At 41.4% G+C, this 24,661-nt stretch overlaps 1 protein-coding gene across 1 annotated transcript; it reads right to left on the bottom strand.

Annotated features, from left to right (window-relative positions):
* Window positions 1-15,682: 15,682 nt before the first annotated feature.
* On the bottom strand, window positions 15,683-20,024 carry LOC127676058 (ubiquitin-like modifier-activating enzyme 1 Y). Its single transcript, XM_052171980.1, has 4 exons — window positions 20,016-20,024; window positions 16,350-16,451; window positions 16,145-16,245; window positions 15,683-15,977 (listed from the first exon to the last, which is right to left on the bottom strand). Exons 1-4 carry the CDS (start codon window positions 20,022-20,024, stop codon window positions 15,842-15,844), a joined length of 348 nt encoding a protein of 115 aa, XP_052027940.1. The 3' UTR covers window positions 15,683-15,841.
* Window positions 20,025-24,661: the final 4,637 nt, after the last annotated feature.

Raw genomic sequence — 24,661 nt, 5'->3', positions numbered from 1 at the left:
AATGGTTAGCATCCCTGAGGCATTTAGTGCTCTGTTAAATGTATAGCATCGCTGAAACATTTAGTACTCTGTTCAGTCTATAGCATCCGTGATGCATTAAGTGCTCTGTTAAATGGTTAGCATCCCTGAGGCATTTAGTGCTCTGTTCAATGTATAGCATCCCTCAGGCATTTAATGCTCTGTTAAATGTTTAGCATCCCTGAGGTATTTAGTGATCTGTTAAATTTATAGCATCCTTGATGCATTAAGTGGTCTGTTAAATGTATATCATCCCTGATGCATTTAGTGTTCTGTTAAATGGTTAGCATCCCTGATGCATTTAGTGCTCTGTTAAATGTATAGCATCCCTGAGGCATTTAGTGCTGTGTTAAATGTATAACATCCCCGAGGCATTTAATGCTCTGTTAAATATTTAGTATCCCTGAGGCATTTAGTGCTCTGTTAAATGGTTAGCATCCCTGAGGCATTTAGTGCTCTGTTAAATGGTTAGCATCCCTGAGGCATTTAGTGCTCTGTTAAATATTTAGTATCCCTGAGGCATTTAGTTCTCTGTTAAATGGTTAGCATCCCTGAGGCATTTAGTGCTCTGTTAAATGGTTAGCATCCTTGATGCCTTTAGTTCTCTGTTAAATGGTAGAGTATTGTTCAGCTTCCATGTGTATGTGGGCTGTTGTTTTTTACTGTTACTAAAGACCACTTTTACTCCATAGTGATCTGATAGGAGGCATGGGATTATTTCAATCTTCTTGTATTTGTTGAGGTCTGTCTTGTGACCAACTATATGATCTCTCTTGGAGAAGGTACCATGAGGTGCTGAGAAAAGGTATATTCTTTTGCTTTGGGATGAAAAGTTCTATATATATCTGTTGAATCCAATTGGTTCAAAGCTTCAATTAGTTTTACTGTGTCCCTGTTTAGTTTCTGTTTTCCCGATCGGTCCATTGAGGAGTGTGGAGTGTTAAAGTCACCCTCAATTATTGTGTTAGGTGCAATGTGAACTTTGAGCTTTAGTAAAGTTTCTTTTATGAATGAGGGCACCCTTATATTTGGGGCATAGATGTTCAGGATTCAGGGTTCTTGTTGGATTTTTCCTTTGACCAGCAAGTAGTGACCTTTCATGTCTCTTTTGATGACATTAGGTTGAAAGTCAATTTTATATGAAATTAGAGTGGCAACTCTGGCTTGTTTCCTGGGACCATTTACTTGTAGAATTGTCTTCCAGCCTTTTACTCTAAGGTAGTTTTTGTTTTTGACATTGAGGTGTGTTTCCTGTAAGCAGCAAAATGTAGAGTCCTGTTTACATAACTAGTCTGTTAGTCTATGTCTTTTTATTGAGGAATTGAGTCCATTGATGTTAAGAGATATCAAGGAGTAGTGGTTATTGATTCCTATCATTTTTTATTTTAATTTTATACGTGTGTGGTTATCCTCTTTGGGTTTGATGAAAGAAGATTAATATCCTGCTCTTGCCAGGGTATAGTTTCCCTCATTGTACTGGTGCTTTCCCCCTATTAACCTTTGTAGGGCTGGGTTTGTAGAAAGATATTGTGTAAATTTGGTTTTGTCGTGGAATATCTTGGTTTCTCCATCTATAGTGATTGAGAGTTTCTCTGGGTATAGTAGTCTCAGCTGGCATTTGTGTTCTCTTAGAGTCTGCACGAGCTTTCATAGTCTCTGGTGAGAAATCTGGTATAATTCTGATAGGTCTTCCTTTATATGTTACTTGCCCTTTTTCTCTTATTGCCCTAAGTATTCTTTCTTTGTTTACTACATTTGGGGTTTTAATTATTATGTGATGGGAGGTATTTCTGTTCTGGTCCAGTCTGTTTGGAGTTCTGTAGGCTTCTTGTATATTCATGGGCATCTTTCTCTTTAGGTTAGGGAAGTTTTCTTCCATAATTTTATTGAAGATATTTGCTGGCCCTTTCAGTTGTAAATCTTCACTCTCATCAATGCCTATAATCCTTAGGTTTGGTCTTCTCATTGTGTACTGGATTTCCTGGATGTTCTGGGATACAAGCTTTTTGCATTTTGCATTTTCTTTAACTGTTGAGCCCATGGTTTCTATGGTATCTTCGGCATCTGAGATTCTTTCTTCTATCTCTTGTATTCTGTTGTTGATATTTGCATCTATGGTCCCTGATTTCTTCCCAAGGTTTTCTATCTCCAAAGTTGTCTCCCTTTGTGATTTCTTAGTTGTTTCTACTTCTGTTTTTAGATCCTGGAAATTTTTTGCTCAGTTCTGTCATTTGCTTGTTTGTGTTTTCCTCTAATTCTTTAAGCGATTTTTGTGTTTCCTCTTTCATGACTTCTGCCTGTTGATCAAGGTTCTCCTGTATTTCTTTACGTGATTTTTGCATTTCCTCCTTATTGGCTTTTGTATTCTTCTGAATTTCTTTCAATGATTTTTGTGTTTCCCTTGTAAGGGCTTCTAATTTTTGATCCATTTTCTCCTGAATTTCTTTAAGAATGTCCTTCATGTGTTTCTGTACTAGCATCATGACCAGTGATTTTAAATCCAAATCTTGTTTTTCTGGTGTGTTGAGGTATCCAGGACTTGCTAATGTTAGAGAATTGGGTTCAGATGCTGCCATAATGCCTTGGTTTCTGTTAGTAATGTTCCTAAGTTTGCCTTTAGCCATCTGGTTCTCCCAGGAGTTAGATGGTCTTATTGTCACTGACTGGTGCTTCAACCTACTGTGTATCTTTAAGGTTATTTCTGCAACACTGGATGACTGGGTTTCTTTTGACACAGATTACTGATATGCTGGCTTCCTCTTTTGTGCCTTTGGAGCCCTCCTCAGTCTTGCCTCAAGCAATACTATACTTAGGTTGTCAAGGTCAACCAGGTGTTCTCTGTCTGCTGTATTATGGACGGAAGAAGTTGTGGTGGGGGTCAATCCCTCTGTTGATTCTCACATAGGACAAAGGTCCTGCAATCGACTGGCCTGCAGATGAACTGCCTATGTGCTCAGTTCCTGAGTGCAGGCAGACCCCTGGAGGTATGTACCACCAGAAATCTAAGGCTCAGGGTGTTACAGTACCTAGTGATCCTTTTGTGTCCCTGCAGACAGCAAATATGGCTGCGGGGCTTCTCTCCTTCCACAGCTTCCTTGGTCCCTCACAATTGTAAACTACATGTGTGCCTTTCAAAGAACTGCTGCTCTGTATGCTGAACTGACACTTGCAGAGGACACTGCTATACCTCTCCTGGGCATATACCCAAAGGATTCCCTGGCATGCAATAAAGACACATGCTCCATTATGTTCATAGCAGCCTTATTTATAATAGCCAGAAGCTGGAAAGAACCCAGATGACCTTCAAAGGAGGAATGGATACAGAAAATGCAGTATATTTACACAATGGAATACTACTCAGCAATTAGAAACAATGAATTCACAAAATCTTTAGGCAAATTGTTTGATCTGGAAAATATCATCCTAAGTGAGGTAACCCAATCACAAAAGAATAAACAAGGAATGCAATCTCTGATAAGTGGATATTAATTAGCCCAGAAGCTCTGAATACCCAAGGCACAAATTGCATAACAAATGACTCCCATGAAGAAGTATGGAGAGGGTCCTGATCCTGGAAAGGATTGATCTAGCATTGGAAGGGAATATAAGGACAGAGAAAAAAAGGAGGGAGGTGACTGGAGAATGGAAGGAGAGAAGAAGGTTTATGGGACATATGGGGAGGGGGGATCCGGGAAAGGAGAAATCATTTGGAATGTAAACAAAGAATATAGAACATAAAAATATAAAAAAAAAAAACCAAAGCAAAACAAAAAAACAAAGAACCGCTGCTCTGTACACTGAACTGCACAGAGGCAGGTGTTTTATTCCCTGAAGTGTTGATAAGGATATTCAGGTTAAAGTCAAGGCTGTCCAGAGCCAATGTAGCAGTGGAAGGGGACAAGAATGATGGACATTTGGTTATGAGGGTCACAGGCAGGAATTAAGCAACAAGACTGCAGCTGACCCAAAACATTCTCTTGCCAGGCCCCCAAGGGACTACACCTGGGTCTGACCAGGAAGGTCCATTAAGAGTGTGTCCTTGTCATGTCTAAACTTCATTGCCTAGGACTGTGTTAAGTTCCCAAAAGAAACCAGTTTAGAGATAGTTGTCTTTAGAGTTCTTCATTTTCCCAATCCTTGAAGCTAAGTATTATTACCCAGGAAATTTCCAAGAGTGCTTAATAGTGGTTTATCTCTAAACTTTTCCTCTGGAGAGAACTCCTCTCCCCCCACCACACTTTCTCTCTCTCTCTCTCTCTCTCTCTCTCTCTCTCTCTCTCTCTCTCTCTCTCTCTCTCTCTCTCTTCTCTTCTCTCTCTCTCTCTCTCTCTCTCTCTCTCTCTTCTCTCTCTCTCTCTCTCTCTCTCTCTCTCTCTCTCTCTCTCTCTCTCTCTCTCTCTCTGTGTTTTAATATGTTTATTTTCTTTCCTGTACCAGTTCCTCAGGTTTCCATTTTTTACAGCAGACAAGGAAGTTCTTGCATTAAGTGCTCTGTTAAGTGTATAGTATCCCTGACGCATTCAGTCCTTTGTTAAACAATTAGAATCCCTGAGGCATTTAGAGCTCTGTTCAATGTATAGCATCTCTGATGCATTTAGTGCTCTGTTAAATGGTTAGCATCCCTGAGGCATTTAGTGCTCTGTTAAATGTATAGCATCCCTGACACATTTAGTGCTCTGTTCAATGTAGAGCATCCCTGAGGCATTTAGTGCTCTGTTAAATGGATAGCATCCCCGAGGTATTTAGTGCTCTGTTAAATGGTTAGCATCGCTGAGGCATATAGTGCTCTGTTCAATCTATAGCATCCCTGAGGCATTTAGTGCTGTGTTTAATAGTTAGCATCCCTGAGGCATTTAGTGCTCTGTTAAATTGTTAGCATCCCTGATGCATGTAGTGTTCTGTTAAATGGCTAGCATCCCTGAGGCATTTAGTGCTCTGTTAAATGTATAGCATCCCTGATGCATTTAGTGCTCTGTTAAATGTATATATCTCTGAGGCATTTACAGCTCAGTTAAATGTATAGTTGTAGTGTCAGAGGGGAGACCCAAGCAAGCCCTCTAGAGACCACAATCTACACAGCCAGAATTGTAATGATCAACCAGCCCCAATACTTGCACTCCTCAGGGTCAGGAGTGAGCAAGGCACCCCCAGCTGCTGCAGGGAGAATCTTATGTAGGTCTTTCCTGACTTTTGCAAGCCAGGAAAGCTTAACTTTTGCTGTTAGAGTTTAGTATAAACACATGGTTACCAGGATTTTTGAGTTTGTTGTGTTGTGTTGTGTTTTCCTTTGTGTTGTTTTACCAGGTTGTCGTCTGCCAGTTTGGGAGAGTCTCCTTTCTCAAGTGAAGTCCACCTGGTTTTCAGAAGGACTTTGTGGTTGTTTGGTTTGAAGAACAGTCTGAACTACAGGAACTTAAATCCCATTTTACCTGAGAAATACAAATACAAATACCAAGACTTTGGAAACAAGTCTGCAAGCTGACCAATAAGGAGAATGGAGGTTGTCCTGTCGTTCTTTAACCCATAGTAAAATCAATAGTGAAGGCAGAAATGGTGGAGTCATTTTCTAAAACCAGTGTCTTAAGCCCAGTACTTGTTTGGATAAATCTGCAGCATAATCCAGAGACCACTGGGAGAAGATGGCCTCATGGTACAAGTTGAGAAAGTTGATCCCCATAGCAGTTCATAAACGAGCACCAAACAAGTTCTCCCTGGCTAGCTTGGACAAGCTACATTTTGGGAGAAAGGGGGCAAAATAAACATAAACAAACCTTCACAGTAAGAAACATACACAAACACACACACACATACAAATAGTCACACACAGACACAGAAAACACACAAAAGCACACGCACACGGCCTCACAACACATTTATTCATGTTTATCTAGGGTCCCTCACAATTGTAAACTATATGTGTACCTTTCAATGAACCGCTGCTCTGTACACTGAACTGCACAGAGGCAGGTGTTTTAAGGATATTGATGTGGCCCAGCAGCCTGGGATGCCCTGGATCACAGCCTGTCTGCTTCCCAGGTGACTACTGTTCCTCTCAGCTACATGTCTCTTGAGCCTCTCCTGCACACTGCTGGCTTGGGCATTGACTGAGCCTATTTAGGACTGCAGTAGCTCCAGTCCCTCCATGGGGAATGGTGTTTTGCTGGACCACTCCCAGGCTGTTCCCAAGGCCTTCCTGAACCTTGTCTCTGGCCTCATCCTCTTCTTGCCTCTGGTCTTCCTGCACTTGGGTGTCCACCTCCACCACCTCCTGGACTTCCACCATCAGCAGTAAGGCCTCTTCACCAGGGAGTGCTTCAAATCCCCAGAATGTTGCCACTTGTTGCTGCCGAGGTGCCCCATGCCAAGGGCTTCAGAGGTTGCAGCATGGCCGTCTTGAGGAATGGTGGGCTAATCACAATATATGACAGTCAGCTCAGAGGTCAACTCTGCTGCAGGTTCCTTCCCCCACTTCAGGTTCCTGATGCTCTACCATCACAATAGATTTCCAGTCTCCACACTCTCTTCTACTGTCTGTGATGCTAAGAATTTTACTTAGTACTCTAAGGGGCACAGTGTCTTCCTGACAGCAGCTCACTGAATGGTGTCTTCCTGACAGCAGCTCACTGAATGGCTGTGAAGCCAGTGTCTTTCCTTAGGAGTTAGATCAGGGTCCTCCTTCTGTGCAAGCTCATTCAAGGAAGACTTGATTCCCTGTAGCTCAGGGTCTTTTTTTTTTGAATCCCTAAACCTAGTGGGCTCTCCCAACAGCTACAAAGCCTGTGTAAATCTGGCACAGATGCAGAGCAGTACCGTGCTTTCCCTCGGAGTCTGTGAGAACCTCAAAGATCTGGTCATCAGACTTGCTATTGAACTCCTCTTAATGCACCTTTCTGATCAGACCCTGATCTAGGCCCTTGGTGGCTTAGCAGGACTCCAGGGTCTCATTGGCCTATAGCTGGTCCCCCTGCCTAGCTCCAGCCTGTGGCCCTCAAAACCTTTGGGGAGCATACTTGTCCCCTCTGCTGCTTGCTTGGCGCTGGGGCAGCATGGTCATTTACATGAATATTTATCAGATATTCCTATCTCCATTTCAGGCTCTCCAGGGGAATTTCTTTCCAACCCACACTTGTATTTTACAATTCTGAATGTGTACTCATAAAGTTTAGGTAGAAGGAGATATGTACAACAGCAGCAGAGTCACTGAAAGTGGAGATGTTGGGGTGTAATTGTTGGTGATAAGTTTGCTGTGTAATTAGGTAGGTATTGCCTCAGGTGCTTAGGTTGTTGTACTTTATTTATACTGTCTGTGTGAGTAGTGTCTGATTGTTTGTGCGTGTGAGTATGAGTGTGTGTCTGACTGTGTGTGTGTGAGAGAGAAAGAGAGACAGAAACAGAGACACACACACAGAGAGAGAGAATATATATACAGAGAGAGACAATGTGAGAATATATGGGTACTTTCTTTCATTCCCTCGGTCTATGGGGGTTTATAGCAGACATGGACTTCCTTCTCCTAGAGAAGTTTTTGGTTTGAATGTGGTATTTGGCCTCACCACTTCCATTTTGTGCTACACAAAGATTCCAGGGATCATCCTGAAAAGTGCTTGCTTCCCAGTGCCTCTTGCAGATATCCCTTTGAGTGTATCCTCCATGCAGCGAGGCAGTTAGCGAGGACAGAAGACAGAAGCTTGAAAGGCTAAGCTACAGGGGATTGTCAGTAGAAACAAGCTAATCAAAGTCCAGCTTGCAAAGACACAAGGTCCCTAGTTCTCCCCAGAAGAGTGTGTGCTTCTCTGTCTTCACATAGTATATATACTGGCAGGAGAAGGGGCCCATTGTAGCAGCAGCTTAGGTAAGGACAGCCTATGAAATGAGCTGTAAGAGTGAGGAGTCGTCAGGGAGAGTGGATATTGGTTTCATTTCTCATAATGTGTTCATGGAATTCCCTGGGAAGGCTGGATTATTTCCCTTGGCCTGGCCTTCTCCATTGCATCTGCACGAGGGAACATTTGAGACAGAAGTGTCCCTGATACAAGGTTCTTTGGCTGTTGTGCCGTGTTCCCCCAGCCTGTGTTTGTCCACTTTGCTCTCTAGGTCCTTGAATACAAGGTCCACGAGGCAGACCTGCCAGTGGTTAGCTGCACCGTTCAGGGCAACAAGAGCTTCAGATTAGGAACCTTTACCAGAGGGTTCAAGGTTTAGTGTGGGTAGTAATGAGCTCCGTCAAATCCCTTGTTGTATGTGATGCATTCTGACACTGGCAATACAGTAAATAAGTTGATCGTGGTAAATGGCCAACAGACCCTCTCCTATCCCTGACATAGAGGCATATTATTAGAAAGTAGTTGAGAATGCTAGAGGACCCAAGAACCTGGGTCTATTAAGCCAGATGCTTGGATCTGGGTACGAGCAAGGTGTGGCTGGAGAAAAGATACAGACCTGGGACTGGAATACCATTCTGGGGACTCTACTCCCTTAACATTTGGTAGGGATGAGCTGTTACCCAGATGAGGGGAGTAGGGGTGGAGCAGGCCTGCAGTTTAGTGTACAATTTAATATGGCAGGATGCCAATTGTGGAAATAGTGTCTTTGCCTTAGTAGCATGCTGAGAGGTGGATAGCGCCCCTCTCCTATTCCTGAGAAAGACACACATTATTGCAAACCATCAGAGAACTCGGGAGGACAAAAGCTCCCAAGGAGCTGGTTCTCTTAAGCCATGGCATATTCTTTTGGGGTGGTCCTGTGAGCCTAATTACAGGAAGCAGAGGCTCTCCATGGAACAGGCAGCAAGCAAGAGGCAGTCATGGCCAAGCTTCAGGTGATTCATATCACTTTAGGTATGTGCAGGCAGTAGGGGATCCTGAGATACCCTCTAGTAGGAGAAGGAAAACTGCAGGTGCTTGGATCTGGGGGACTGGAAAGGTGTGGCCAGAGAAAAACACAGGGCTGGGACTGACGTTGCCTTCAGTGATTCTACTTCCTTAGCACTTGGTAGGCATGAGTTGTTACTCAGGTGAGGGAAGTGTCCCTAGCCTACCAGCATTCCTTAATGCATGGTCCCAGTAACCAGAAACAAAGGCAAAGCCTTCTATCATAATCTGTAGAGAAAATACAACATCCAACAACTCTGGCCAAATTTAAGCAGTATTTATCTACAAAGTGAGCCCTAAAGAAGGCGCTAGACGGAAATGTACAAAAGATACAAAAGTCACTGGGTATCTTCCTCATTCAAACGGGGGTCCGGTATCCCACATAAACCAGGCAGACTGAGACAGTCTAGCTATCCAGCGTGCCCCAACGATACCCTAATTAATATGTAACATCCAGATGCTGGAATTAGGAGACTGTCATTTATGTGGGTGCTGGGGAGTCTGAACTGGTCTTCACTTGGTGTTGCAAGCATTCTGCAGACTCAACCATCTCTCAAGTCTTTTCCCAACTATTGTGCTTTCCCCTTCACAACATGTTGTAAGGGGAAATTAGCCTCATTTTGAGCCTACTGTACAAGATGACCATAAGACTTCATCAGTCAAATTAGTCACAATGAAATGGTTGAAAAGCCAATGAATTCCGGTCAGTGTCTAAAATTATCAAGGAGCGCAGGAGGATTCAACAAAACAGATCCATGTAGTAAACTAGTCAGTTAAAAAAAATATACATGTTAGGAACAGTTAGGAAAATCATCCAAGAAACATTAAGTTCCTGGGGAAAAATGGAAACCTCAGCACAGGTCATGAAATCAAACATATGGGGAAAGCATCATCACTAAACTAAATCATCCAGAAAGAAAAGAACTGTCAAAGACTGAAGATGGGCTGAGGACACTCACACACAAAAAATGAACAAGCATTCCTACAACTTTGGGACATGACCATGATCAGAAGAGCATTTAAGGATCCAGGTAAGAGAATTCTCTACAGAGGAATCCAAATGGTTGAGAAGCACTTAAAGAAATGTTCAACATCCTAGTCATCAGTGAAATGCAAATCAAAACAACCCCGAGATTTCACCGCTCAGAATGGCTAAGATCAAAACTTAAAACCAGGTGACAGCACATGCTGGCTGAGAATGTGGGGAACAAGGAACACTCCTGCACTGCTGGTGGGGTTACTAGCTCGTACAACCACTCTGGAAATCAGTCTCAGGGCTCCTCAGAAAACTGGAAATCTGGGTGTACCTAAGACCCAGCTATACCACTCCTGGGCATTTCCCCAAAAGATGCGCCACCATATCACAAGGACACACGCCCCACTATGCTCATAGTGGCCTTATTAAAAAGACCAAGAATCTGGAAACAACTCATAAATCACTCAGCCAATGAATGGATACAGAAAATGTGATTCATTTACACCATCGGCTACTACCCAGCTGTTAAAGACAAGCACATCAGGAATTTTGCAGGCAAATGGGTGGACCTAGAAAATACCATCCTGAATGAAGTAACCCAGAACCAAAGGACATGCATGGTATCTACTCACTGATAAGTGGGTATTAGCCAAAAAGTTCAGAATACCCTTGATACAACTCACAGACTGTGGGAAGCTTCACAAGAAGGCAGGCCCAACTGTGGATATTTCAAACCCACATAGACAAGGGAACAAAATAATCAAGAGAGGAAGAAGGAGGGAGGGATCTGGGTGGAAGAGGGCAGGGGCAGGAAAGGAGGGGGGAGCAGAATGAGGTATGATGGGAGACAAGAGAGAAGCCCAGTGGGCCAGGAGAATGAATGGAAACATGGAGAAGTGTGGGGTGGGGGCAGGGGGAACCTCTAGAAAGTCACAGAGAGGTGACAGGCTTCCAGGACTCAGTAGGGAGGTGGAACTGAAGAGACCACCTCCAGCTGATAGACAGGGCCCACAGTGGAGGCATGGGGCCATCCACCCATCTTCAAAATTTTTGACCCAGAATTGTTCCTGTCTAAAGGAAATGCAGGGACAAAAGGCTTCTTTGGTGAGAAGAGACTGAAGGACAGGTCATCCAGTGACTGGGCCCAACCTGGGATCCATCCCATGGGCAGGTATGAAACCCTGACATGATTACTGATGCTCTGCTGTGCTTGCAGACAGGAGCCTAGTAAGCAGCTGTGTCCTCTTGAGAGGCTCTCAGCTGCTGACTGAAACAGATGCAGATACAGTCAACCCTTGTACTGGGGTCAGGGACCCCTATGGAAGAGAGAGGGGAAGGATTAAATGGAACTGAAGGGAATTGCAACCCATGCCCCTGTTGAAGACCAACAGTGTCAACTAACCAGGATCCCTCAGCGCTCCCAGAGACTGAGCCACCAACCAAAGAGCATACACGGGCTGATCCATGGCTCCTGGCACAGATGTAGCACAGGACTGACTTGTCTGGCTTCAGTGGGAAAGGGTGTGCTTAATCCTATAGAAACTTGATGCCCTATGGAAGGGGGAGGCTGGTGTTGGTGAGGTGTAGGTGGAGGGGCGCCCTATCAGAAGCAAAGAGGAGGGGCATGTGGGGAAAGGACTCCAGGAGGGGGAACCAGGGGGGGGAGGCAACATCTGGAATGTAAATAAATCAAAGAATTTAATAAAAAAGATGAATCCATGAAGGGGAGAATGCGAGGGATGTCTGAATGTCTGTAGGTTGTAGAAACAAAAGAGTGGTTTTGAGTTGTTCGTGTGCGTACAGCAGACATATATGAAATAAACATGAACTTTTAAATAAATTTTTAAAATATTCTGTGTATAGAACAAGGAGGTAGAAACAAAAGAGACCAAAAATAAATGAATAAAGTTTCAATAGAATCACAGTCCCTCAACTCTCCATATTCAGGGAAATGCATGCACAGGAAATACAAGGAGACATAAGTCAAAATACACATGACCCAAAAATGTCCCTCTGCTCACACTGTATTTAAAACACCAGTACTGGAAACCCATCAACCTACTGAAGACCAATTTAGTCCTGGATCTTGGAGAGGAACCTACAACCTCTACAGTTTTACTAAGCCAGTATAATCCCCGACTATATTCTCAGTATTTTGTGGCTAAACCCATAGATATGTTTACTGCTCACTCTCCATCAAAGAAACTTTTCTGCAAACGGATAGGGACCTTTGCAAAAGCCTATATCCAATCAAAATGCAGAAAGCTGTGGAGCCCTGTGCTCACAAACACAATTTCTGTACCCAAGCTCAAAAATCACCAGAGGAAGAGGGGAAAGGAAGAGTTTAAGGGCCAGAGGATCAGGGAGTCTCCCATGCTGTGAGACTGTGTCTCTTGCAATGTTACAAACTCACAACTTGTTGAACACCTAAGCATGAGCTGAACAAGGAGAACAACAATAAACATGCTAATGTGGACAAGGAAGTTCTTTAAATAACCCTAGACAAAGAACTACAGGCAACTGAGGAATGCCGAGAATGGGAGAATAGGCCTTCCCAGGGAGAAGCACACCAATTGTTTATCCAATACTAAATGTGCAGTCCTGAGGACATGTATACAAGTTACCCTGCACAGTGGGAGCAGTTTGTATTTATGTATTTATAAATATATATGTATATACATGTATGTACGTAACAACAAGAAATGAAAGAACGGCCATGGATTTCGAAGGGGAAAGAGGAGTGTATCACAGGGTTTAGTGAGAGAAAGGGAATGGGTTAAAGAAATGATATAATGATATTATTATCTCACAGAGCAGTGACCGTTTTCAAAGCTATGAGGTGAGGAGGACTTTGAGGGAATGGAAAACATGATCAAAATGTACCATATGGGAAGATTTTTATCAAAGAAAAAAGAAAATATTAGAACTGCAGAGACTACTGGATGAACAGAGTATTGAAAGCTGCCAGAGAAAGTTACACACAAGCATTTTCTTCAGAAGTGCTTTAGGTCTCCAAGACTATGCTCTTAATAGCTTGCAAACATTCTACCAGTTTTATTTCCACCACGAGACAAAATAACAGCCAACCACATAACTACACTGAGCAGAGCTATCTTTTTTAATCAATGAAACTCTACATGACACCTTCCAAGGTAAGTATAAACAACCATTCATGAACAGGAGGTCAGAACTGCAGAAAATAAGGCAATGCAAATATCCAGATGAGGAAGCAAGGTACCTGAAATCACAACACCTCAGGAGTAAAAACCTTTCACAAAAGTGTCCAACTAGGAAGCCTTCAGACATTTCTACTCAATAACCCCAAAGTCATAAGGAGAATAAGAAACATACAGTTCTGAGCCAAGCAGTGAAAAGGGGCACGTAAGGGTGGGAAGCCAGTTGTCAAGGGCCAGCACCCATGGCCTAATAATGACCTTAAATGTAAAGAACTGTCCAAAGTAGAGGAGGCATGTTATGGGAAAGCCTAGGCAAACCTAACATATTCAATAATAATACATGTGTTAAGCAGCAACCAATTTTAAGGCCCTTAGTTATAGTAACAACCTTTTATGCCCTTATCTCACATGAACAACTGGCAGGGGAAAAAATACCAGTGCCAGGCCCAGTATGGAGGTTCTTCTTTCTTGTAGGTTCTTCTTGAGGCAGTGGAGGGGGAAGAGCATCGGTGGAGGGTAGGACTTTCTCTCATGAGATATTTAGGGTTGCTGTATAATAAAAAGTTTACTTGCCCAAGTCTCAGTTTCTATGCTATGGTAACTGACCTGCCTTCCATGTTCCTCTGAGGCCAGAGACTGAAGTCTCACGTGCAAGCAACTCAACCTAAAACAGTAGGGGATTAAATCAAGGATTAATTGTCCAGATGCCTCTTGTTTGTCTGGCTAGGGGGAAGTTTGGAACTTCTATTGAACCAGCAGAAGAGAATAACACTTGTAGAAGAAAAAACTTTTACATATGCAAATATGCATAATCTCTTATTAAGATCTTATAGATTCATGCATATACATTCATACATTTCCATTCAAACCAGTTGGACCCGACTTGCATGCAGGTTCACAATTACACACACACACACACACACACACACACACTCTCTTCTCACAATTACACACTTATATACATGCATTCTCACAATTACATACTTTCACACGCATCCATACTTACATATGCATATGAAGCAAAAGAACAAGTACCAGTGCAGAAAGAACTCACTCATTCTGGATGAAAAATGAGCTCCAATCTTTAATGCATAGAGAAAGAAAAATCGTCCACCCTTTTAATGCTAAATGAATTAAACCCACATTTGTAAGAGAAAAGCTTTGTTCCTTTTAATAAGACTAAGCCTGCCTTGTTCTAATGAAATGACCTGTTCTGTCCCATGGTAAGGAGAAGCCTGTCTGGCTCCTCTGCTTTCTGCTTTTTTCCTTTTCCCTCTGCATTCTGCACACTGCTCTCTTAGGTTTTCTGTTTCTTTAGTGTTACCTATAGTTTCTAAGTTATTCCACTCTGCATTCTCCTTTTAATCTTACTCTCTCCTCCTGCTCTGAAGTCACAAATGCTCTTACTCTCAATGCCTTTTTTCTGAAAGCTGTGCCTATAGTTCTAAGTTCTTCTTGAGTTCAGTTCTGTCTAAAAACTTCTCCTCAGGTCTGTTCCTCTCACCTCAGTTCTCTTCTCTTTCTCTTCAACACCTAAACATCTTTCAGGATACATGATCACATGTTACAAAGTTCATCCCAAGTTCACAAACACACCCACACAGAAATCAAATCATAACTGAAAGAGAAGTTTACAATAGAGAATGTTTACACGCATATCCATTAGGAGGAATTATCTAGATAGTAACATCTATCACTAACATCTTGTCTTCTCTTCAGGTTGGTAGAAAGTTTAAAACCACAACTAAGTTATGACCTTTGGTTAATTGTTTTACCAGGTCTTGGAACGTGCTCTAAGTGAGTCTGGTTGCCATCTAAGAATAAATTAACTTGTGACACTTGGAAGACTGGCAGAGTTCTCATTGCAGTTTGACTATAGAAAAGGACCTAATAGCAGGCCCATTATAAAAGAGCTTAAGAATCACAGATATAATTTTAGGAACTCTTATAGGATCATCATTAAAACTTAAATCCTCTATTTGTCTACTCAGCATCACTGCAAGACAGTACATCTTTGTGGATCTGCAGAGATCTGCTCCAAAGGGGTGTGCTATTACTTATTAATTATTATAGATGTATGATAATAACAGATAAAGCATGTAAATAGCAGGAATCTTTCCTAAAATGAATCCTTTTGAGCTTTGCGTAATAAGGGTGCACGTCTCACAGATTATATAATAATCCAAAGCAGGCCACTGCAGCATGATCATCTGTTAGCTATTAGCTTGTCCCATCATGGCTCCTGACCCAAAGGAAAAAAAGAAAAAGAAAAAGAAAAAAAAATCAGAAGACAAGACAAAGGTAAGACACAGGATCCCAATCCAGATCAGCCAGGACTACAGTCTCTGCTAGGACTGGTATGTAGCAAGAGAAAAGAAAGGATATGAACTTTAGGTAAGGGCTGACAGGCTCCGGCTGGCCTTGTTGCCACAGGCATCATTTCGCCCTAAGCAGAAGTCGCAAGAGGAATGAGAAGATCTCAAGTTTAATCTTCATTATTGTATCTGAATTACTGGATAATGTCCATGCTGCTTCGGTGCAGCTGGATTCTGTCACAGAGTTACCCTTTAGGATAAGGAGAGTTCACTTCTTCCTAGGGGCAGCAGCACACTCACCCTTGAAAGGAGAGGAAGACACACTACTCACAAGCTGAAAATTTATTATTATGAATTCCAGTACTTAACAATGTAAAAACAGCACTAAACAAAGGCCTTAGGAACAAGGAGGTTTAAACTCAGGTTTCATCATAACTAGAAAGGTCTTGATGTAGTCTGAGAGAACTGAAAGAATTGAGTAAGAGATCAGCGGATGATGTATCGTACATAAGGAACCTCGATGTCGTCTCCACTCTCATTGTTGCAGCACAGCTCAAACACAAGGGACTTCACATGATGGCCCAGTTTTCGCTTTGACACACGGCTCACGATCTCTGTCATCCTGAAATCAAGGAACAGGAGACTTAAGAAGGAAGCAAACAAACATAGAAGGAAAGGTGTTTTTCATTATCAAAAAAGAATGGGGGACCATGAGTAGGATACTACTCATGGGTTGTTGAGAATCCCATTGAAAGGCTTCCACTCCCACCAGCCCAGAGGCTAACTCACGGCTGATCCAACCGTTCCTTGAGCTTGGTGGCTGGCATAAAGAAGGAATACAGCATGGACACACCCTGGGACAGCATGGTGATTTCCAGTTTGTGCTCTGTCTGCAGAGGTTAGATGAGATAGGACTGGTGACTGTGAGATGGATAGTGCTACTCAAATGGACAAGTCCCCACAAAGGGGGAGTTCACAGAGGAAGGAGCCTTACCTTAAAGTAGTCTAGAAACTGCTTGAGGGTCATCTCCTCACCACTAGGTTGCAGTCCCTGCACATCAAAACGATCCCACAATGTCCACTCTTGATCATAGTACTAGAGGACAAAGATAAGTGCTAAGACGGGGCTTAACATATGTGCTTAACTCATTAACCACAGCTCTATTATCAAAAACACACTTTGTGACATTACCTAACCATGATTAGGGAGCTTGACTCTTTGTAAGGAAAAGCACACATTTAGTGCCCTGTTAAATTGTTAGCAACCCTGAGGCATTTAGTGCTCTGTTAAATGTATAGCATCCAGGAAACATTTAGTGCTTTGTTAAATATATAATGTCCCTGAGGCATTTAGTGGTCTGTTAAATTTATAGTATCCCTGAGCCATTTAGTTCTCTTTAAATGGTTAGCATCCCTGAGGCATTTAGTGCTCTGTTAAATGTATAGCATCCATGATGCATTTAGTGCCCTGTTAAATTGTTAGCAACCCTGAGGCATTTAGTGCTCTGTTAAATGTATAGCATCCCTGACACATTTAGTGCCCTGTTAAATTGTTAGCAACCCTGAGGCATTTAGTGCTCTGTTAAATGTATAGCATCCAGGAAGCATTTAGTGCTTTGTTAAATATATAATGTCCCTGAGGCATTTAGTGGTCTGTTAAATTTATAGTATCCCTGAGCCATTTAGTTCTCTTTAAATGGTTAGCATCCCTGAGGCATTTAGTGCTCTGTTAAATGTATAGCATCCATGATGCATTTAATGCTGTGTTAAAGGTATAGCATCCCTGAAGCATTTAGTGCTTTGTTAAATGGTTAGCATCCCTGAGGCATTTAGTGTCTGTTAAATGGTTAATATCCCTGATGAATTTAGTGCTCTGTTAAATGTATAACATCCCTGAGGCATTTAGTGCTCTGTTCAATGGTTAGCATCCCTGAGGCAATTTGTGCTCTGTTCAATGTATAGTATCTCTGATGTATTTACTGCTCTGTTAAATGGTTAGGATCTCTGAGGCATTAAGTGCAGTGTTAATTGTATATCATCCCTGATGCATTTAGTGCTCTGTTCAATGTATAGCATCATGAGTCATTTAGTGCTCTGTTAAATGGTTAGCATCCCTGAGGCATTTAGTGCTCTCTTAAATATATAGCATCCCTGAGGCATTTAGTGCTCTGTTAAATGTATAGCATCCCAGACACATTTATTGCTCTGTTAAATGTACAGCATCCTTGAAACATTTAGTGTTCTGTTAAATGGTTAGCATTCCTGATGCATTTAATGCTCTGTTAAATGTATAGCATCCCTGAGGCATTTAGTGCTCTGTTAAATGTATAGCATCCGTGACACATTTAGTGGTCTGTTAAATGTATAGCATCCCTGAGGCATTTAGTGATCTGTTAAATGGTTAGCATCCCTGAAGCATTTAGTGCTCTGTTCAATGTATAGCATCCCTGAGGCATTTAGTGCTCTGTTAAATGTATAGCATCCGTGACGCATTTAGTGCTCTGTTAAATGTATAGCATCCCTGAGGCATTTAGTGCTCTGTTAAATGTATAGCATCCGTGACGCATTTAGTGCTCTGTTAAATGTATAGCATCCCTGAGGCATTTAGTGCTCTGTTAAATGTATAGCATTCCTGAGGCATATAGTGCTCTGTTAAATGTATAGAATCCCTGATGCATTTAGTGCTGTTTTAAATGTATAGGTTCCCTGATGCATTTAGTGCTTTGTTAAATGGATAGCATCCCTGAGGCATTTAATGGTGTGTTAAATGGTTAGCATCCCTGAGGCATTTAGTGCTCTGTTCAAAATATAGCGTCGCTGATGCATTTAGTGCTCTGTTAAATGGTTAGATTCCCTGATGCATTTAGTGCTCTGTTAAATGGTTAGATTCCCTGATGCATTTAGTGCTCTGTTAAAGGTATAGCATCCTTGATGCATTTAGTGCTCTGTTCAATGTATAGCATCCCTGAGGCATTTAGTGCTGTGTTCAATATATAGCATCCCTGAGGCATTTAGTGCTCTGTTAAATGGTTAGCATCCGTGAGGCATTTAGTGCTCTGTTAAATGGTTAGCATCCCTTGGGCAATTAGTGCTGCTCTGTTAAATATATAGCATCCCTGAGGCATTAATGCTCTGTTAAATGAATAGCATCCCTGAGGCATTTAGTGCTCTATTAAAGGATTGGCATCCCTGAGGCATTTAGTGCTCTGTTAAGTGGTTAGCATCCCTGAGGCATTTAGTGCTCTGTTAAATGGTTAGCATCCCTGAGGCATTTAGTGCTCTGTTAAATGGTTAGCATTCCTGATGCATTTAGTGCTCTGTTAAATGGTTAGCATCCCTGAGGCATTTAGTGCTCTGTTAAATGGTTAGCATCCCTGATGCATTTAGTGCTCTGTTAAATGGTTAGCATTCCTGAGGCATTTAGTGGTCTGCTGAATGTTTAGCATTCCTGACACATTTAGTGCTCTGTTAAATGTATAGCATCTCTGGCCAATTTAGTGCTCTGTTAAATTTTTAGCATCCCTGAGGCATTTAGTGCTCTGTTAAATGTATAGCATCCCTGGGGCAATTAGTGCTTTGTTAAATGTATAGCACCCCTGAGACATTTAGTGCTCTTTTAAATGTGTAGCATCCCTGAGGCATTTAGTGCTCTGTTCAATGTATACCATCCATGAGGCTTTTAGTGCTCTGTTAAGTGGTTAGCATCCCAGAGGCATTTAGTGCTCTGTTCAATGTATACCATCCATGAGGCTTTTAGTGCTCTGTTAAGTGGTTAGCATCCCAGAGGCATTTAGTGCTCTGTTCAATGTATACCATCCATGAGGCTTTTAGTGCTCTGTTAAGTGGTTAGCATCCCTGAGGCATTTAGTGCTCTGTTCAATGTATACCATCCATGAGGCTTTTAGTGCTCTGTTAAGTGGTTAGCATCCCAGAGGCATTTAGTGCTCTGTTAAATGTATAGCAATCCTGGGGCAATTACTGCTTTGTTAAATGTATAGCATCCCTGAGTCATTAATGCTCTGTTCAATGTATAGCATCCCTGAGGCATTTAGTGCCCTGTTAAATGGTTAGCATCCCTGGGGCAATTAGTGCTTTGTTAAATGTATAGCACCCCTGAGACATTTAGTGCTCTTTTAAATGTGTAGCATCCCTGAGGCATTTAGTGCTCTGTTCAATGTATACCATCCATGAGGCTTTTAGTGCTCTGTTAAGTGGTTAGCATCCCAGAGGCATTTAGTGCTCTGTTCAATGTATACCATCCATGAGGCTTTTAGTGCTCTGTTAAGTGGTTAGCATCCCAGAGGCATTTAGTGCTCTGTTAAATGTATAGCATCCCTGAGGCAATTACTGCTTTGTTAAATGTATAGCATCCCTGAGTCATTAATGCTCTGTTCAATGTATAGCATCCCTGAGGCATTTAGTGCCCTGTTAAATGGTTAGCATCCTTGATGCATTTAGTTCTCTGTTAAATGTATAGCACCCCTGACACATTTAGTGCTCTTTTCAATGTATAGCATCCCTGAGGCATTTAGAGCTTTGTTTTATTAAGTAGGGTATTCTATATATCCTTTACAGACTTATGAAGTGAGAGAAACAAATTTTAGCAACATAATCCTGATTTTGTGTTGAGATTTTAGTCTTAGAAACTTAGCTATCACACCTTACTCATCTTGGTGGCATTTTTCTGAGAAAAAAAGTAATATAAGTAACATGAAATGTAACATTGATACAAAATATGCACATTAGAGATACCGCTGACATAAATGAGAGATTTTTATGATGTCTCACTATGAAAATAGGGAAATAATTCCCTTGTCTTACTATTTTTAGATTTTTGACAATGCAACTCCTATTTGAGTGTTTACCACTGCTGATTATAAGATGTTGACTGGGTTTGGGCTTAGTTTTCATTTTTCTTTAATCATCATTTTCATTTGGTTTATAGTATTTTTCCTCTTATATAGCAGAATTTTGGATAATTTTAATGGGAATATTTGCTTTTTCTTGTTTTGTAATTGTCTTGAAGCAATAGTTTGTAATTGTTTTGTTCTATAAACAAGAACTACTGTAGATTAAACTTTGCAGATTTGTAGAAGTCTGTTGTGGCTTATAGAGGAGTACTTTATCAGTTTGGCATTGGAATGCAGTTTAAATTTTAGGTATATTTGTTCCTTGTTTAAAATACCATCTTTAAAAAGAAATTATTTAATTTACAATAACCTGGAAAAACCCATAGATATATGGTATCATTTGTTTACTTGATATTCTGAAAAATTAAAACTCAGGTGGAGAAGTAGAGGGGAAATAAGGAGCTTACTAAAAATAATTGTATTCTACTTAACCTTGATAGTTGAAAAGCAGAGGCTAAAGCTTTTTTATAGCTAGAATATTTTAATACAATTTCAGAATTGTATGTGAATTTTTCTGGAAAGCTATAACACAGGACTTTATTTTTCTTTAAATCTTGTCTTTAATGGAAAGGAAAACAGAGGCAGTTATGGAATCATTTTACAAACTTAGTAAGTTCTCTAAGAATACAGAATTGGCAATTTCAGCCAGTTTTTTATTTTTCTTAGCTTTTTTTCCCCTTTGGTAGCATATATATTGGTATTCACTAGGAAATAAAAACTGATTATTTTATTTTTTGAGAAGTAACATTTTAAAGGTATTCCTACTTGTAATTCATATATAATGAATCCAGCTCTGGATTTACCTATTGCAAATATTTAAGAAAACATTTATTTTTTTTCCTTTACTAAGCTACTGGTATGTGGGAAGAAGTTTCCTATTTGATAAGCAGCACGTTTGTCTCTTACAGTACTTAATATTCTGTTTCTGCTGCGACTTTTATTTTTGTGCCAGTGATACTTATTATCAGAAGTTATATTCATATGATTAGAACTTTTAAGTAATTGATGCTTGACATCCTCTGAAATATGCTAGATTTAAGTTCAGTGCTAAAATTATTTAGGTACATAGGAATTTGGTTATTGCTAAGCGAAGGCCAGACTGGATTTTGAAACCCCGCCCCCCTTCTAACACCTTTGTTTATCCTCTTCAGAATTTAATTGCTATTCAGAGTAGTATTCTGTAAAACTCTGTTCTTTATATCGAAGAATCTGTTCATTTTGCTTTTTCCTGAAGTAACATAAAAGTATGTTTGGGTGAAAGTGTTAACTGGAAGAATTTAAGCTTAAAACAACACTTTTTTTGTATTTCCCATAGTTACACTTAATTGTTTTATTTTTAAGTATATTAGACTTTTGAAAAGTGATAAAAAGTTTGGCAATGTAGATGTGATATATTTACATAGATATGGATATAGATATGGATTGTGCTTACTTAATTTACTGTGACAGTATTGTTTTATTTCTTTTAATGATTACCAAAGGTAGAAGACTTGTTCTAGCCAAAACTTTATTAAAAATACAAAGTCTTCAAGGAAATGAATTTGAAATTGCCTGTTAACTATTCCATCTTATCTTTGTACACATTCTGAAATACAGCAAAATGCTTAAAAGAAGGGATACTGTACATGTGTATTGAGAGTAACATAGAGAAATAAAATCAGATTGTTTTCCTGTTAATAAGTGTTTATTGTATTTGATACCAAGCAGTAACAATACTTACTGGGGAGAAAGTGCATCATTTTTGGAAAAGTATATTTGTGTGTGTGTGTGTGTGTGTGTGTGTGTGTGTGTGTGTGTGTGTGTATGCTAGGCAGAGCATAGGTGTTAGAAACCAGGAGCAGCATGTAGCTTGCGGTTTCCTTTCTTTTGTCATTATTGTTATTGGTTTGTTTTATTTTATGTTTGTTTGTTTGTGGAGACTGGGTCTCTCTGTGTAGCCCTGGGTGTCCTAGCACTCAATCTGTAGACCAGGCTGGCCTTTAACTCAGAGATCACCTGCCTCTGCCTCCCAAGTTACAGAGGATAACTTGTAAGAATAAATTCTCTGTTTCTGTCTTTGGGTCCCAGAGAGATTTCTCAGAGAGAATTGTCCCAAATCACAGAAGAAAAGCATCCTTTTCCAGATGATGGGGCCCTGGGAGGGTAAGAAGAAGCTTTCTTGTACAGTGGTGTGGCATTCATAGTGAAAGTAGACCAAGCAGGGAGCTTTGTAGTGACAACCAGTAGAACTTGAGAGACAAGGGGACAGTGGCAGGTAGAAAAAACAACTGGAGAGGTGCAATTGTCTTAGTGTGAAGAATTATCCAGGTGCACAAAGAAGTAGTAGGGATATGCCCATAGGCAGGTGGTCCTAAAGGGTGTGAATGAGAGATGCTCATGCAGTGGGCAGCCCGGAAGGGTGTAGGTGAGGAGAGATAGAGTTAGAAAAGGTAGAGGGAAGAAGCAGCTGAAGAGGTAGACTCCAGAATCAAATCTGGTGGGTGGAGCGACTCCCAGTTTGGGCAGCAGATGAATGAAGAAAAAAGAAATAAAAAAGAAAAGGAAGTGCATGACTGCTTCTAGGTATGGTTAATGAGAAAGTTTATTGTAGATAAAAGGGAGAGCATAGCCAGAGGCAGGGATATCTGGGAATGTTGTGAGTACTCATGACCCTGAGCCTTTTGAGGGAGAAAGAAGGGAGGAAGAGAGGGAGAGGAACCAAGTATAGCAGCCAGGAGGACAAAGACACACACACACACACACACACACACAAAGCCAATTTTGTAGCCAAAATATTTGAATGTCTGGTGTGTGTGCTTGTATGTGTGTGTGTGATGGGGGTGGGAGGGGAGAGAGAGAGAGAGAGAAGGAGGGAGCAAAGGCCTGTCAGGGAAGGGCAAGCCAATCCCCCCAGGCTAAAAAGAGAGGTCAAAATAAAGGGTGGTGTACATCAGCCATACCCTTTAATGGGTAGGGACTGAGGGATGCTGGGAGAACCTAGAGACCAGGTCTCCTTTGATATGTTAACTAGGCCTCTCAGACTCATGTCCTGGGATTGAAAGAGGATCTGGCTTGTTATCACCCACTTATACATTTTCTGCATTCATTCCTTCCATCCCCTACCAGATAGGGACAGTAACAAACAGCTCAGGACCCTCAAGATTAAATTCTCAGCCCAAAGATTTATTTAGCCCAGAGAAACAAAGGGCAGGGGAAAAGAGAAAGGACAGGAGATAGAGGAGCAGGGAGGAGGAGTATTTGTCCCAGAAGGGAGCAGGACAAAGGATTACTTCTGGATAAAGGAGTCAGACATGGCTTAGACAAATGGCAGTTTATAAGGGTATAAGGGGAAGCCCCATGTTTGAATGAGGTGCTTAATCTTAACAGGGTAGGTTAATTAGATGAGCCAAAGAGACTTTTTATTGCTGGACTTCAATACTTTGATAGTTGGCTCTTGGTAATCAGCCTTGGAAGGAAGAAGTGACCAAATAAGGCAATAGACCTTGGTGGCTTGTTTTAGGAATATAATCTAATGACTTTTAGCAAGGCAGAGGGAATGGGGAAGAAGGGCACCGAATGCCAGAACCATGCTCACCAAGTTCAAGCTGTATGGAGTACCAGAGCCATGCTTGCCATGTTCAGGCCAGTTAAAGTCCCTTTACTCTATTGATTTTTAAACTCATTTATTTTTTTATGTGGATGGTTCTTTTGCCTGCATGTACGTCTGTGTAGCATGTGCAGGAAGAGTACAGATCCCCAGGACCTGGGTTTACAGGGTGTTGTTTGCTGCTATATGTGTCGGGTTCATAAGAAGACAGAGTGGTTTAGAGAACAGTATGAGGCACTATGGGGAAGGGGTGACTAGGTGGGCCCATGCCCAGGGCCTTTCCCCCTGAGGGACCAAACACACACAGACACTGTATAGAGTAGAGTTTATTCAGGGCAGAGGATGGGAGTTAAGGTAGTGGAGGCAGAGAGAGAGAGAGACAGAGACAGAGAGAGACAGACAGACAGAGACAGAGAGAGACAGAGAGGAGAGTGGGGAGGGGAGGAGAGCCCAAGAGGGGCAGAGAAGTGAGAGTGCCAAGAGGCAAGAGTGATGAGAGAGAAAGGGGAGAGGCAAGCAGCCCCTTTTATAGTGGGCCAGGTCTATGGGGAGGGGCATACCTGACTGTTGCCAGGTAATTGTGGGGTGGAGCTTAGACAGAATACTAACAATATGGGTGCTAGGGCTTGAACCAGTGTCCTCTGGAAGAGCTGCCAGAGTTCTTAACCACTGAGCTCCCCAACTATATATGTTTATGAATTAGGTGTTTTTACAATTCTCATTTCTTGGTATATACTTCCAGTGTTAGTAGCTATAATCTTTGTAATCCTCTATATCTGGTATTATATTGCCATATCATAATAACCAGAA

This window comes from Apodemus sylvaticus (genome assembly GCF_947179515.1).
Source record: "Apodemus sylvaticus chromosome Y unlocalized genomic scaffold, mApoSyl1.1 SUPER_Y_unloc_2, whole genome shotgun sequence".
Taxonomy (NCBI): domain Eukaryota; kingdom Metazoa; phylum Chordata; class Mammalia; order Rodentia; family Muridae; genus Apodemus; species Apodemus sylvaticus.
Note: the sequence above shows the minus strand (reverse complement) of the source record. Positions and strands in the feature narration are given on the sequence as shown.

Excerpts from the sequence above, each read along its gene's own strand:
- LOC127676058 (XM_052171980.1), bottom strand. Across the intron at positions 16,246-16,349 it reads AGTTTCTAGACTACTTTAAG|ACAGAGCACAAACTGGAAAT; the intron begins GTAAGGCTCCTT and ends TAACCTCTGCAG. Across the intron at positions 15,978-16,144 it reads AAGGAACGGTTGGATCAGCC|GATGACAGAGATCGTGAGCC; the intron begins GTGAGTTAGCCT and ends CCTTGATTTCAG.